The sequence below is a fragment of the Carassius gibelio genome, chromosome B18 (genome assembly GCF_023724105.1).
Source record: "Carassius gibelio isolate Cgi1373 ecotype wild population from Czech Republic chromosome B18, carGib1.2-hapl.c, whole genome shotgun sequence".
Lineage (NCBI taxonomy): Eukaryota > Metazoa > Chordata > Actinopteri > Cypriniformes > Cyprinidae > Carassius > Carassius gibelio.
The window spans coordinates 29,003,830-29,016,171 of NC_068413.1; the positions used below are offsets into that span (position 1 = coordinate 29,003,830).

General features: G+C 39.9%; 2 protein-coding genes across 2 annotated transcripts; both read left to right on the plus strand.

The window, feature by feature from the left end:
* The first annotated feature begins 3,924 nt into the window (after positions 1 to 3,924).
* LOC127977497 (extracellular calcium-sensing receptor-like) lies at positions 3,925 to 7,883 on the plus strand. The gene is made up of 8 exons (XM_052582383.1): positions 3,925 to 3,935; positions 4,603 to 4,764; positions 4,911 to 5,193; positions 5,276 to 5,799; positions 5,869 to 6,085; positions 6,234 to 6,439; positions 6,760 to 6,878; positions 6,982 to 7,883. The coding sequence occupies exons 1-8, from the start codon at positions 3,925 to 3,927 to the stop codon at positions 7,881 to 7,883; spliced, it is 2,424 nt and encodes an 807-aa protein (XP_052438343.1).
* A 387-nt stretch (positions 7,884 to 8,270) lies between these two features.
* Positions 8,271 to 11,723, plus strand: LOC127977355 (extracellular calcium-sensing receptor). Its single transcript, XM_052582229.1, has 6 exons — positions 8,271 to 8,497; positions 8,666 to 8,954; positions 9,145 to 9,960; positions 10,081 to 10,305; positions 10,615 to 10,738; positions 10,825 to 11,723. Exons 1-6 carry the CDS (start codon positions 8,271 to 8,273, stop codon positions 11,721 to 11,723), a joined length of 2,580 nt encoding a protein of 859 aa, XP_052438189.1.
* Positions 11,724 to 12,342: the final 619 nt, after the last annotated feature.

Sequence of the window (12,342 nt, forward strand, 5' to 3'; positions counted from 1 at the left end):
TAAGTGGTAAGTGTGCACGCAAGGCTCTGCGCACTTTCTAAAATCCTGTACGGTAAGGGTTACGTGCTCCGCTTCGTTCCCTTTCTTAAAGATGATTAGCCCCGAGGTTTCTTGGGCTTCATTCAACCAGTGTGTATTTGTTATACACCCCAAGCATCGCTTCCCTCAACATGAGGGGCTGTGTGGACTCCCGCATATTGTGGTCTTTTCAGATAGTAGGCTTCACCGGGCCTCTCTGATGGTGAGCTCCCACATACTGTGGTTGCCAGGTAGTAGGCCTCACCAGGCCTCCCTGGAGATTTAGCTCCCACATACTGTGCGTTTCCACTAAATAGCATATTGTGGTTTTCAGATAGTAGGCTTCACCAGGTCTCTCTGAAGGCGAGCTCCCACATACTGTGGTTGTCAGGTAGTAGGCCTCACCAGGCCTCCCTGGAGATTTAGCTCCCACATGCTGTGCGTTTCCACTAAAAAACAAGCTCCCACGGTTTGTGGTTGTCAGGTAGTAGGCCTTACCAGGCCTCCCTGGAGTCGAGTTCCATATTACCTTCCACTGAGGTGGTTATTTGGTAACAGGTAGTAGGCCTCTCTAGGTCTCTCTGTAGGTGAACTCCCACATATTGTGGTTATCAGATAGTAGGCTTCACAGGTCTCTCTGAAGGTGAGCTCCCACATACAGTGGTTGTCAGGTAACTTTTCTGTACACACGCTAAGCCTGTGTACTTTCTCAAAACCACATGGTGGTCAGTGTGCACGTGAACACTTTGCGCACTGTCTCAATTCCACGTAAGTGGTAAGTGTGCACGCAAGGCTCTGCGCACTTTCTAAAATCCTGTATGGTAAGGGTTACGTGCTCCGCTTCGTTCACTTTCTTAAGATGATTAGCCCCGGGGTTCCTTGGGCTTCATCCAACCAGTGTGTATTTGTTATACACCTCAAGCACCGCCCCTCAACATGGGGGGCTGTGTGGGCAATTCTCGCGGTAGTTTAGCAGCGCTCCCCTTTTCTAAAAGGGTCGCCTATGAGCATGCTGCTCGGAGCTCGGAGTCCTCCTATCATGGGAGACTGAATTCTCGGTTTTTTCATCAGAGCGCTCCAGTACTACATACTGTTTTGAGACGCACTGTGAGAGCAGACATCCTGCTGAGGCAAGGGCTGAGGCTCGGGGAATGGCGCCTTCGCACCAAGGTGTTAAAGTAGAGTTAGAGAGGTTGGCCAAACCTGGGTGGATCGGTTTTGTGGCTCAAGAAAGCGTCGCACTATCCCCTCTGGCTTCCTCTGACTAATCCAGCTCCATTGGGGCTGGACGCCATGGTACAGGCGTGGCCGAGGCTTCATCTGTACGTTCCATCCTCCAATTGCTCTGCTCCCGGGTCATTCCATCTACGAGCTGCTCTATCAGAGTGCCACGAGAGCCCCTCCTTTGTGACAGGCAAGACTCGGTAATAAACAGTGCTAAGTTCTTAGCCGTATCCCTTTAAAGGAATCTTTCGTGGTTCCAAGCCTTCAGCTCTACCCCGGGCCGAGGCCCTTCAGGTAAGTTGGGTATGTAGCTTAGGCCTTTGGCCATAAGGGATAATGTCATGGACAGCCGTCGAACCGTCCCAGGGGCGACTCCCGGTGAAATGGTAGAGTTGGTACTTAGTGTTTGCCATGATTCTGGCCTGCACTCCCCTCAGCATGGCGGCGTGGGTATACTGTTCCCCATAGCATCCCTTCAGAGGACGCAGTTCGAAGTTCCCTTGACAGGGAACGTCTCAGGTTACGAATGTAACGAGACACTGAAATTTAACAAGAGTAGCATCAGCAACGACGTCTCTATGTGGTATGTACTGAAACTGTATATATTTGCTTAGCGGTTTTGGAAAATGACTAAGTTCCACTTTATGTCGTGTTTTTTTTTTTTTTTTTTTTTTTTTAAGCTGTACATGTGGAAAGTGCAGTTTGATGACAACATCGCATGTTGTTTACTTGATCTGCTTACACGCCGATAGCTAAATTAACAACACAGAGATATTTGAAGCAGTTTTACTCACCGCATGCGGTTCCAACACACGGTCGTGACCTTTTTCGTTGGGACTGCATTATCCTTAAAGAGCCACACAGATGGGAAATCAAAAATTACCTGTATTACAGTGTATGATGTAGCTGTCCATCAGTGTAAACAATGTGCAAAATAATTAAACCAAAAAGTACACGATTTATAAAGTTATTGGCTTCTAAAGTAAGGAGTCGACTCCGAATCACTGAAACGAGTCGTTATAGATTTCAAATCTTTTGCCCATCTCTATGTACGTCACTAGGAACACTTCGCATAATAATCTCCACCTACCAAGTTGGGAGAAACGGAACTCTGACCTGCCCCACCCCCCCACACAGACGCTTTGGTTGGTGTGATAGCATCATGTCGAGGAGACAGTGTGTTTTTAATTGTAAAGGCAAGTTTGTTTTATTTTCACTGCCATGAAGATCAGAAGAACCAATGGCTAAAATTCATTTTCACCACAATACCAGAGCAGTACAACAAATCCCTTTTGTTGTGTTCACAACATTTCACTGATTACTGCTTTTCTAATCTCGGTGAGTACAGCAGGATTTTCAAAGTTTTTGGCCATAAAAGATGGTTCATTACCAATTTTATTTAGAACAACGAGCATCTCCGAATCACAACACAAATGATTATGATTATGATTATGAAGTTATGTGTCTGTTTTCTCCCGAGCGTCTTATCAGTATGTGTGCTGTCATTAAAATGAAGTGTAACTCCGTGAATACTCAACGAAGAGACATGAGAGAGATATCTATAGAAAGCTTGACATGTCTACTGTAAAACTAAACAAGTGCTGCCGAAAACAGATATTCTGTGATAAAGTAATCCATATGAAAACAACGCGATGTCTGTTTTTCATGTCTGCCTTCTAATGTGACCACGCCCCTGCGCTGAACACGCTATTCAGATTCAAACTGAAGCGCGCGGCTTGAATACACCCACACAGAAGAAAAAGCAGCGAGACTGTTCAAGTTTTTTATTTTACTGTTTGCTTTGCGGTGAGAGGAATAAGACATAATTCACCCCAAACAGATGCTAACGCATAGTTTACCGTGGAGGTGTGTGCAGAACAACCAATCCAAACTGCTTATGTTAGTTGACCAATCAGAACACAGTATGCTACCGAAAGGTGGGGTTTAAGGAAACTGAATCTTTTGAACAGCTTCGTGCGAAATGTTTGGGGATCTCTGAGAATTGAGGTAATTTTAAAATGATATTTTGACAAAATGACAATGTTTTTTAACCTTGGATGGATTTAAACCTAATGTACGTGACTTATAAACAGTGATAGGAAGCTTAGAATTTTCATCTTACTGGCTCTTTAAGAAATAAACGATGTGCAAATCCGGCATCAAACTGGGTCTTGTTTGTAAAACAAGCATCTTCGAAATGCAGGGAACAAACAAAAACACTTGCACAACTCCATTGATGCTCTGTAAAAATAAACTCAATCCACTGGTCCCTTAATGCTGTTTTTTTTTTGGTAATCTGTGCAGGGTTGTCTTACCCTGGCAACCAAAAACACACTTATTTTGTGACATTTCGCGACGCTCTCGCTCTGATCAGTGAATGTCTGTGCTCTCAGTGCTCTGCTACACGGGAGCGCGCACTCTTCCCGACAGAAGTGCCCTTAGGACCCATATAAGGAAATTCCGCTCCATCTAACGTCACACAGAGCCATACTCGAAAAAAAACTTTCCGAAACTTGTGACAAACCGGAAGGAGTATTTTTGAAACAAAAATACTCCTTCAAACATACAACTTAATTTTTGAAACTTTGTCCATGTTTAGCATGGGAATCCAACTCTTTAACAGTGTAAAAAACTCAGTATGCATGAAATAGCATTTCACCCCCCCTTTAAATAGTCTGGGTGATGGGAAACAGGTGTGAGGGTAATTAGTTCTTGGAATGTTGGAAATGGAGTCAATAAGGAAAAGGTGATGAAGCCTTCTAATGCCATGTGGTAGAAACAAAAGGGACCGGACTTATGATGAAGTCATTTTTGTTTTTAACCCATTTAATATATAAATGTGAATTCATGTTTAATTACAGGTACTGATGCTTTCCCCTCTATGGTTGCAAATTATTTACAATTTGAGATTCAGTTGTTGTAGGTAGGATACTTCCATTGCATATTCCATTATTTATGGATATGGCATAAAAAAATGATGAAAGTACTAAATTTCCTGGGGAAAAAAAAAAAAAGAAAAAAAGAAAATTATAATAATTTTTAACCAAAACACTTTTGGAAGATTGTTTTTTGTGTTTTCTTATTATTTCAATTTGTTTTATTTTGAAGAAAAAAAGTTACATAGAGAAGGTTTAATGTTTGGTGAGGGATACTATTAAAATGAGGTTTTACATATTAATTTCTTTGCTGCATCTTGGGTGCTATTAAACTTCACGTGACCCAAGAAGAAGTCATACATAATGATATGCAAGTTGAGTAACTATATAAAACCTTGGAAGGTAGAAACACCCCTTAGCTCTTTTTTGTAGAGCTTAATAAAACAATGATTTACATTTTTGTGTCTTTATTTCACCTTTCCAGTGCAGCTGTTACTTTAAACTGCTCCCCACAGGATGACTTTGAACTGCCAGTGTTCATGACTAGTGGAGACTTCACAATAGGAGGAATTTTTCCTTTACATTATAGAGTAGAGCTTCCTCCAACAGACTACATGAAGAGACCTTTAGCAGCACTGTGTCGAGGGTAAGGACATTAGTTTTTTTCACATAATTTCTGGGCAGTTTAATATTTTATAAACAGTTTAATTGTTATTCCATTTGCCAGAATACAAGATGTCGAACCAATAATAAGCAATTTTACAAAGCTATTGTTTGTGAATTGAAATGCAGGTTTGATCCAAGAGCTTTCCGTTGGGCTCTCTCTATGAAGCTTGCAGTTGAGGAGATAAACAACAGAAAAGACCTCCTGTCAAATTATACACTGTCTTACAGAATTTTTGACTCTTGCTCCACTCCTGTGACTGCTCAGAAAGCAATCTTGGCAGTACTGAATGGAGGGGATGTTGTTCAGAGATCTATGTGCTCTGGTTCCTTATTAGGATTAATAGGGGAATCTGGATCCTCACAGTCCATTGTTCTCTCCAGAACTGTGCAACCCTTCCGAATACCCATGGTGATTTTTTTTTAAAATTTTTTTTTGCATTCTCTTCTTCTTCTTAATGCGATCTTATGGATTTCTATTTTCTGTTTTATAGATAAGCTATTTCTCAACCTGCTCTTGTCTAAGTAATCGGAAGCAGTTCCCAACATTTTTCAGAGTGGTTCCCAATGATGATTACCAGGTTAAAGCTATTGCGCAACTCTTAAAGCGGTTTGATTGGACATGGGTTGGTGTGGTGACTGAAGACCATGACTATGGCAGGTTTGCTTTACAAGGCTTAAAGCGAGAAATTGAGAATTCTAACATTTGTCTAGCCTATCATGAAATGATCCCTAAAGACTATACTCAGGAACGAGTCCTCAAGATTCTTAAAGTAATGAAGCAATCGACAGCTAAGGTGATTGTTGTTTTTTCAGTAGAAGGGGAATTGTATCCTTTTTTAAGAGAGTTTGTGACTCAAAATATCACAGGAATTCAATGGATTGCAAGTGAGGCTTGGGTTACAGCTTCAATGTTAGCACAAACATATCCATTCTTAGATGGCACAATTGGGTTTGCAATACGTCAAGGCCACATCCCAGGTCTTCAGAATTACCTCAAAACGATGACCCCAGAAATGTATCCTTCTAACCCTCAAGTTCAGGAGTTGTGGGAGGCTCTCTATGGTTGTTCTCCCTCCACATCCAGCTTGAACACTCATTTGCCCTCCTGCACTGGAAAAGAACCTCTCAGACAAGAACACTCTGCCTTCATGAACACATCCAGCCCTCGTGTGACCTACAATGTATATAAAGCAGTGTATGCCTTTGCTCATTCTCTACATAATCTCATTCACTGTAAACCTGGAAATGGACCGTTTGAGAATTTCTCATGTGCAAACCTCAACAATGTGTTTCCATGGCAGGTAAATCTGTTCTACGGTCTGATTTAAACTGGCTTATTACATTATATGTTCATATATTCTTCTTGAAAATGTTTTAAATGATGTTACCTTTTTTTAAATTGCAAATGTAATGGTGTCTCTGTTTCTCTTTTTTGAAAACACTCCGAAGCTTCAAAATTACCTTGAGGATGTTTCATTCTCAATAGGTGGAGAAAATGTTAAATTTGATAATAATGGTGACTCAGTTCCATATTATGATTTGATAAACTGGCAAAGACACACAAGTGGAGATATTAAATTTGTTAAAGTGGGCCTCTATGATGGTGCTCAACATTCCGGGAGAGAACTGGTGATTGAGAAACAAGCCATTATGTGGTCTCACCAACATAACAAGGCAAGGTGTTGACTGTGCACTTCTCTGCCATCTGTTGTTCTAATAATATAACTGACACTACAGTATATAGTTTTTGTGCACCTATTAACATACACTCACATACACACATTTGTCCCACCAAACCCCAAAGCTACCTGAAAAAAAAAAAAATAAATTGCACGCAACGCAAAGCTTGAAATGTAGATTTAATTTGGTTAAAAGATTTTACTTGATACTTGTTACTTGAACAAACATTACTTGATAAAGAAAGTCTATCCATATATATATATATATATATATAAAATTTATTTTCATAGGTACCTGTCTCTGTGTGCAGTAATAGCTGTGCTCCAGGATTCAGGACTGCTGCCCGTCGTGGGCAACCTCTTTGCTGCTTTGACTGTGTTCCATGTGAGAGTGGAAAGATCAGTAATCAGACAGGTTTGTTTATATTGTCATTAATGTAACTTCAAATGCATTGACGTGTTGTCATTATTATTATTTTGTTTATTTATCTGTTAGTTTTTTTGTTTGTTTTTTATAGATTCAATAGATTGTATGCCATGCCCTGAAGACTACTGGTCCAATGCAAACGGAACAGCGTGTGTCCCAAAAGTTGTTGAGTTTCTCTCGCATGATGCAATGGGTATCACCCTGACTGTGATAGCTGTTGTCGGAGCCTTTCTGACTATCACAGTGTTGGTGATCTTTTTGTATAACAGAGGAACTCCTATAGTCCGTGTAAATAACTCAGAACTCAGTTTCTTCATCCTGATGTCCTTGACTCTGTGTTTTCTATGTGCTTTGGTGTTTATTGGGGAACCTACATCCTGGTCCTGCATGCTGCGACACACTGCCTTCAGCATCACTTTCTCTCTCTGCATCTCCTGCATCCTTGGCAAGACTTTAGTGGTGTTGGCAGCTTTTACAGCTACCCGACCTGGAAACAATATAATGAAATGGTTGGGCCCCACACAGCAGAGGATAATCATCTTCTGCTGCACTCTGGTTCAGGTGATCATATGTACTGCTTGGCTTACAATATCCCCTCCTTTCCCCTATAGAAACACTAAATATAAACAGTCCAAGATCATCCTGGATTGCAGTGTGGGGTCTGATCTGGCCTTCTGGTGTGTGCTGGGATATATTGGTCTTTTGGCCTGTGTCTGCTTTTTTCTTGCTTTTCTGGCCCGAAAGTTGCCAGGCAATTTTAATGAGGCCAAATACATCACCTTCAGCATGCTTATATTTTGTGCAGTGTGGCTAGCATTTGTACCTGCATACGTCAGCCAACCTGGTAAATTTACAACTGCTGTGGAGATTTTTGCTATTTTATCTTCTAGTTTTGGTCTCCTTCTGTGCTTATTTGCCCCCAAATGTTACATTATTTTACTCAAACCTGAGAAGAACACCAAGCAACATCTCATGGGAAAAGTAATTAAATGATATATAAGGTGTTTGGGACACTGAATAATAATAATAATAATAGAGTATAGGAATATAGTTTAAATTTAAAAAAAAGCTCTATGTTATGTTTACTCTAATGTGATATGTTCATATAGGTATACAGAGCAAACAAACAGCATGTATACATTCTTATATGCTAAAACTAACATACACAAAAAAAAAAATGTCTTTCTAATGAATACAATATGTATAACCATGGGTTGTGTTAGTGTTGTAAAAAGGAAGCATATTAATAAAGCATGTTTATAAATATGAGCATTTTGAATCCTACTGATGACATATGACTGTGATGCATAATGAGATGCAATGAGACCTGTGTCTGGTATATATAACAGGGTGTCTAACCTACTGTAGTCATGCTAAGGGATGCAGGCATTTGAGAGCATGACTGTCCTGCTCCCATGGCTTCTGATTCATCATCTCAGTGAACTCACTCCGGGACATGCTTCAAAATGTGTCCTGCAAAATTATTTTGAGCCAGGACTTATGGCAAATGGAGATTATGTAATAGGTGGTATTTTTCCATTGCACTACAATCAGGAAATGCCAGACCTTAACTGTACTTACAAACCAGGGCCAGTTAAATGTAATGGGTGAGTAAAAAAAGTTTAATTAATGAATTTAATCAATTTAATTATTTATTTATTTTTAAATGCATAGACAAACATCTTGAATATAAACATATTGATGTGTGTTTTGCTAGAAATATGTAAACCTGTTTGTTGCCCTTATGTCCTTACCTCTGTTTTATTCATCTGTAGATTTGATCCGAGAGCTTTCCGCTGGGCCCTTACTATGAAACTTGCTGTAGAGGAAATAAACAAGCGAACCGATCTCCTGCCTAACTACAGTCTGGGCTACAAAATCTTTGACTCATGTGCATACCCTCTGACAGGGCAGAGATCAGCAGTAGCTGTTCTAAATGGGCCAAATGAGGAAAATAGCCCTATGTGTGAAGGTGCTGGTCCACTGCTTGCTATTATCGGAGAATCTGGGTCAGCTCAGTCTATTGTAGTTTCAAGAACTTTGAAGCCTTTCAGGATACCAATGGTGATTATAAAGTGAAACCTTTTTTTTTAAGTGCGTAATGTTTCATGTGTGTGTGTGTGTTTTTGTGTGTTTAGTAATGGACAGTATTATCAGTCTAACAGCCTTATCGACTGACAGTGAAACCTGTGCTCTAAAATCTAAGATTAAATTATATTCTTGTTACATAATTGTTTTCCTTTTTTCTTGACAGATCAGTTATTTTTCATCCTGTGCCTGTTTGAGTGACAGGCGAGAATTCCCCACATTCTTCAGAGTCATCCCCAGTGATGCCTATCAAGTAAAGGCTATTGCAAAACTTCTGCTGCATTTTAAGTGGACCTGGGTAGGAGTGGTACGAGGAGATCATGAATATGGTCGCTTCGCTCTTCAGGGCTTACTGAAGGAGCTGGAGGGTACAGGAATATGTGTTGCTTATCAGGAGATGATTCCTCTCTTATATGAGCGTCAAAGAGCACTGGAAATCATTCATGTCATGAACCATTCCACTGCTCGGGTGGTAGTGGTGTTCTCAGCTGAAGGGGAGCTCACACCCTTCTTGAGAGACTACATGGAAAATAATGTCACTGGGATACAGTGGATTGCTAGTGAGGCATGGGTAACAGCCTCTGTGTTCACAGGAAGTGAATATTACCCTTTCTTGGGAGGGACCATAGGATTTGGTATACGACAGGGCCAAATCCCTGGGTTAAGAGAGTATCTCACAACAGTCAACCCAGATAGGTACCCCTCAAATACTCTGGTTCACGAGCTGTGGGGGGCTTTATACGGCTGCTCCTTCTCCAGTTCCAACTTGAATAATCACCTGCCCTCCTGTACAGGGAAGGAGACCGTAAGGGTGCAACACTCTGCCTATTTTAACACTTCCAGCCCCCGCATTTCCTATAATGTTTATAAAGGAGTGTATGCCATTGCTTATTCCCTGCACAATCTTATTCACTGCACACCTGGAAAGGGGCCATTTAGTAACTCCACATGTGCAAATTTGTTTAATGTCTACCCATGGCAGGTACTCAAAATAAACAGTGCTTAAATGTTTAATGTTAAAGTAACTGTGTACCAGGTTATGACTGGAACCATTGTAAACAAACTTGTCTTGTTTTTATCTCTTTAACACAATATTTCACAGTTACAGCAGTATCTCCAAGAGGTTTCGTTCACTATTTCAGGAGAGACAGTGAAGTTTGACATGAAAGGCGATTCTATTCCATCTTATGACCTTATAAACTGGCAGAGGGGCTCAGCTGGAAATATTGAGTTTGTTAATGTGGGCATGTTTGATGGTGCACAAGAATCTGGCCAAGAACTAGTCATCAAGGAGAAGGCTATCATGTGGCCTGGCCATCAGTCTGAGGCAAGCTGTTCTCACAGTGTATTTCAGTACATGAGATTCCATGTTCTGAAGTTCTGTAGGGTCAAATGGAGGTAAGTGTCTTAAAGAACTGCTCATCTGAAGATGGAAGTTCTGTCTATGGACAGGAAATGCAAAAGGCTATAGTAATCTTTTTCTTTTTCAGTCTATTTTGTCAAAGTATGTCACTTTCTCTTTAATTCAGTCTGGTTTGTTGTCTAGTTTGTTTCTTGTCAAGTAATTATTTCAACCTTTGACTTTAAATATACACTAATATACATTTCTAATTTATGTGGATCTGATGGCTAGCAGGTGCTGGTGTCTGTGTGCAGCAACAGCTGTGCTCCAGGATTCAGGAAAGCTGTCCGGCGTGGCCAGCCTTTGTGCTGCTTTGACTGTGTACCATGTGACAGTGGCAAAATCAGTAATAAGACAGGTTGGAGAACAACTTCAAAAATACAGAAATAAATCTCATGAAAAGTGATCTTAATCCTCATTTTTATAATATTTCCTTCTCTTTAGATTCAGTAGAATGTATGGCCTGTTCTGAAGATTACTGGTCAAATGTTGATGGAACAGTGTGTATTCCAAAAGTGGTCGAATTCCTGTCCCATGATGCGATGGGATTGACCCTAACAGTAATAGCTTTAGTTGGGGCGTGCCTAACTTTAGCTGTGTTTGCTGTATTTCTCTATTACAGAAACACTCCTGTAGTACGCATAAATAACTCAGAACTCAGTTTTTTCATTTTGTTATCACTGACTTTGTGTTTTCTATGTGCTTTGGTGTTCATTGGGGAACCTACATCCTGGTCCTGCATGCTGCGACACACTGCCTTCAGCATCACTTTCTCTCTCTGCATCTCCTGCATCCTTGGCAAGACTTTAGTGGTTTTGGCGGCTTTCACAGCTACAAGACCTGGAAACAATATAATGAAATGGTTGGGCCCCACACAGCAGAGAATAATCATCTTCTGCTGCACTCTGGTTCAGGTGATCATATGTACCACCTGGCTTGTAGCATCCCCTCCTTTCCCCTATAGAAACACTAAATATCAACAGTCAAAGATCATCCTGGATTGCAGTGTGGGCTCTGATCTGGCCTTCTGGTGTGTGCTGGGATATATTGGCCTTTTGGCTTGTGTCTGTTTTTTTCTGGCTTTTCTGGCCCGGAAGTTGCCAGGCAATTTTAATGAGGCCAAATACATCACCTTCAGCATGCTTATATTTTGTGCAGTGTGGCTAGCATTTGTACCTGCATATGTCAGTTCACCTGGTAAATTTACAACTGCTGTGGAAATTTTTGCCATTTTAGCATCTAGTTTTGGTCTCCTCTTCTGCTTGTTCACCCCCAAGGTTTATATAATTTTATTAAAGCCTCAGAAAAACACCAAACAACATCTAATGGGAAAAGACAAATAATACAATTCACCATGTTGTGAGCCCAGTACAAATGGAATTAAATATAAATAATCCTTAAAATAAAAAAAAATATATATATATAACTAAATTATCAAAATAGCAACAGTCATTAAATCAACACAAATTTATTAATCTATTTATTTTTATAAGTAGGATATCATATTCTCCTCATTTTAACTTAACAATAATGATGCTTGCAGTTCCATTCAGTCCCACACATTTACAATTTACAGAGTGATTGTATAAAAGAAGAAGAAAAAAAATATATTCATATGTAAACTGATATTTCCTACTGACACACTACAGCAAAAGATAGAAATAACTGACTTAAAACCATTTTTTAGCTGTTGAAAATACTATTTGATTTTATTTTTCAAATAGTGCCACATAATTTGCAAAAATATAACTACAATGTCAGAGTGTATTCACAAAGTATTTGTTTCAATAAACCAAATGTAAATTATTTAATCAATTAATACAAAATTGACCACATATTTATATTTAAATCACTAAAATCAGAAGAAAAGACATGAAGGGAACCATGTTTTTCAATAAATGAAAGATCAAACAGACAACCCAAACACAATATGAGGGTTAGTTTCTTATTGTTACCATTCAT

What these genes read in the sequence shown, in the direction of transcription:
- LOC127977497 (XM_052582383.1), top strand. An exon ending in AACCCTTCCGAATACCCATG is followed by an intron (nt 5,194 to 5,275) that starts GTGATTTTTTTT and finishes TCTGTTTTATAG; the next exon opens with ATAAGCTATTTCTCAACCTG. An exon ending in AAAGATCAGTAATCAGACAG is followed by an intron (nt 6,879 to 6,981) that starts GTTTGTTTATAT and finishes TGTTTTTTATAG; the next exon opens with ATTCAATAGATTGTATGCCA.
- LOC127977355 (XM_052582229.1), top strand. Translation starts at nt 8,271, where the DNA reads ATGCAGGCATTTGAGAGCATGACTGTCCTGCTCCCATGGCTTCTGATT. An exon ending in AGCCTTTCAGGATACCAATG is followed by an intron (nt 8,955 to 9,144) that starts GTGATTATAAAG and finishes TTTTCTTGACAG; the next exon opens with ATCAGTTATTTTTCATCCTG. An exon ending in GGCCTGGCCATCAGTCTGAG is followed by an intron (nt 10,306 to 10,614) that starts GCAAGCTGTTCT and finishes GATGGCTAGCAG; the next exon opens with GTGCTGGTGTCTGTGTGCAG.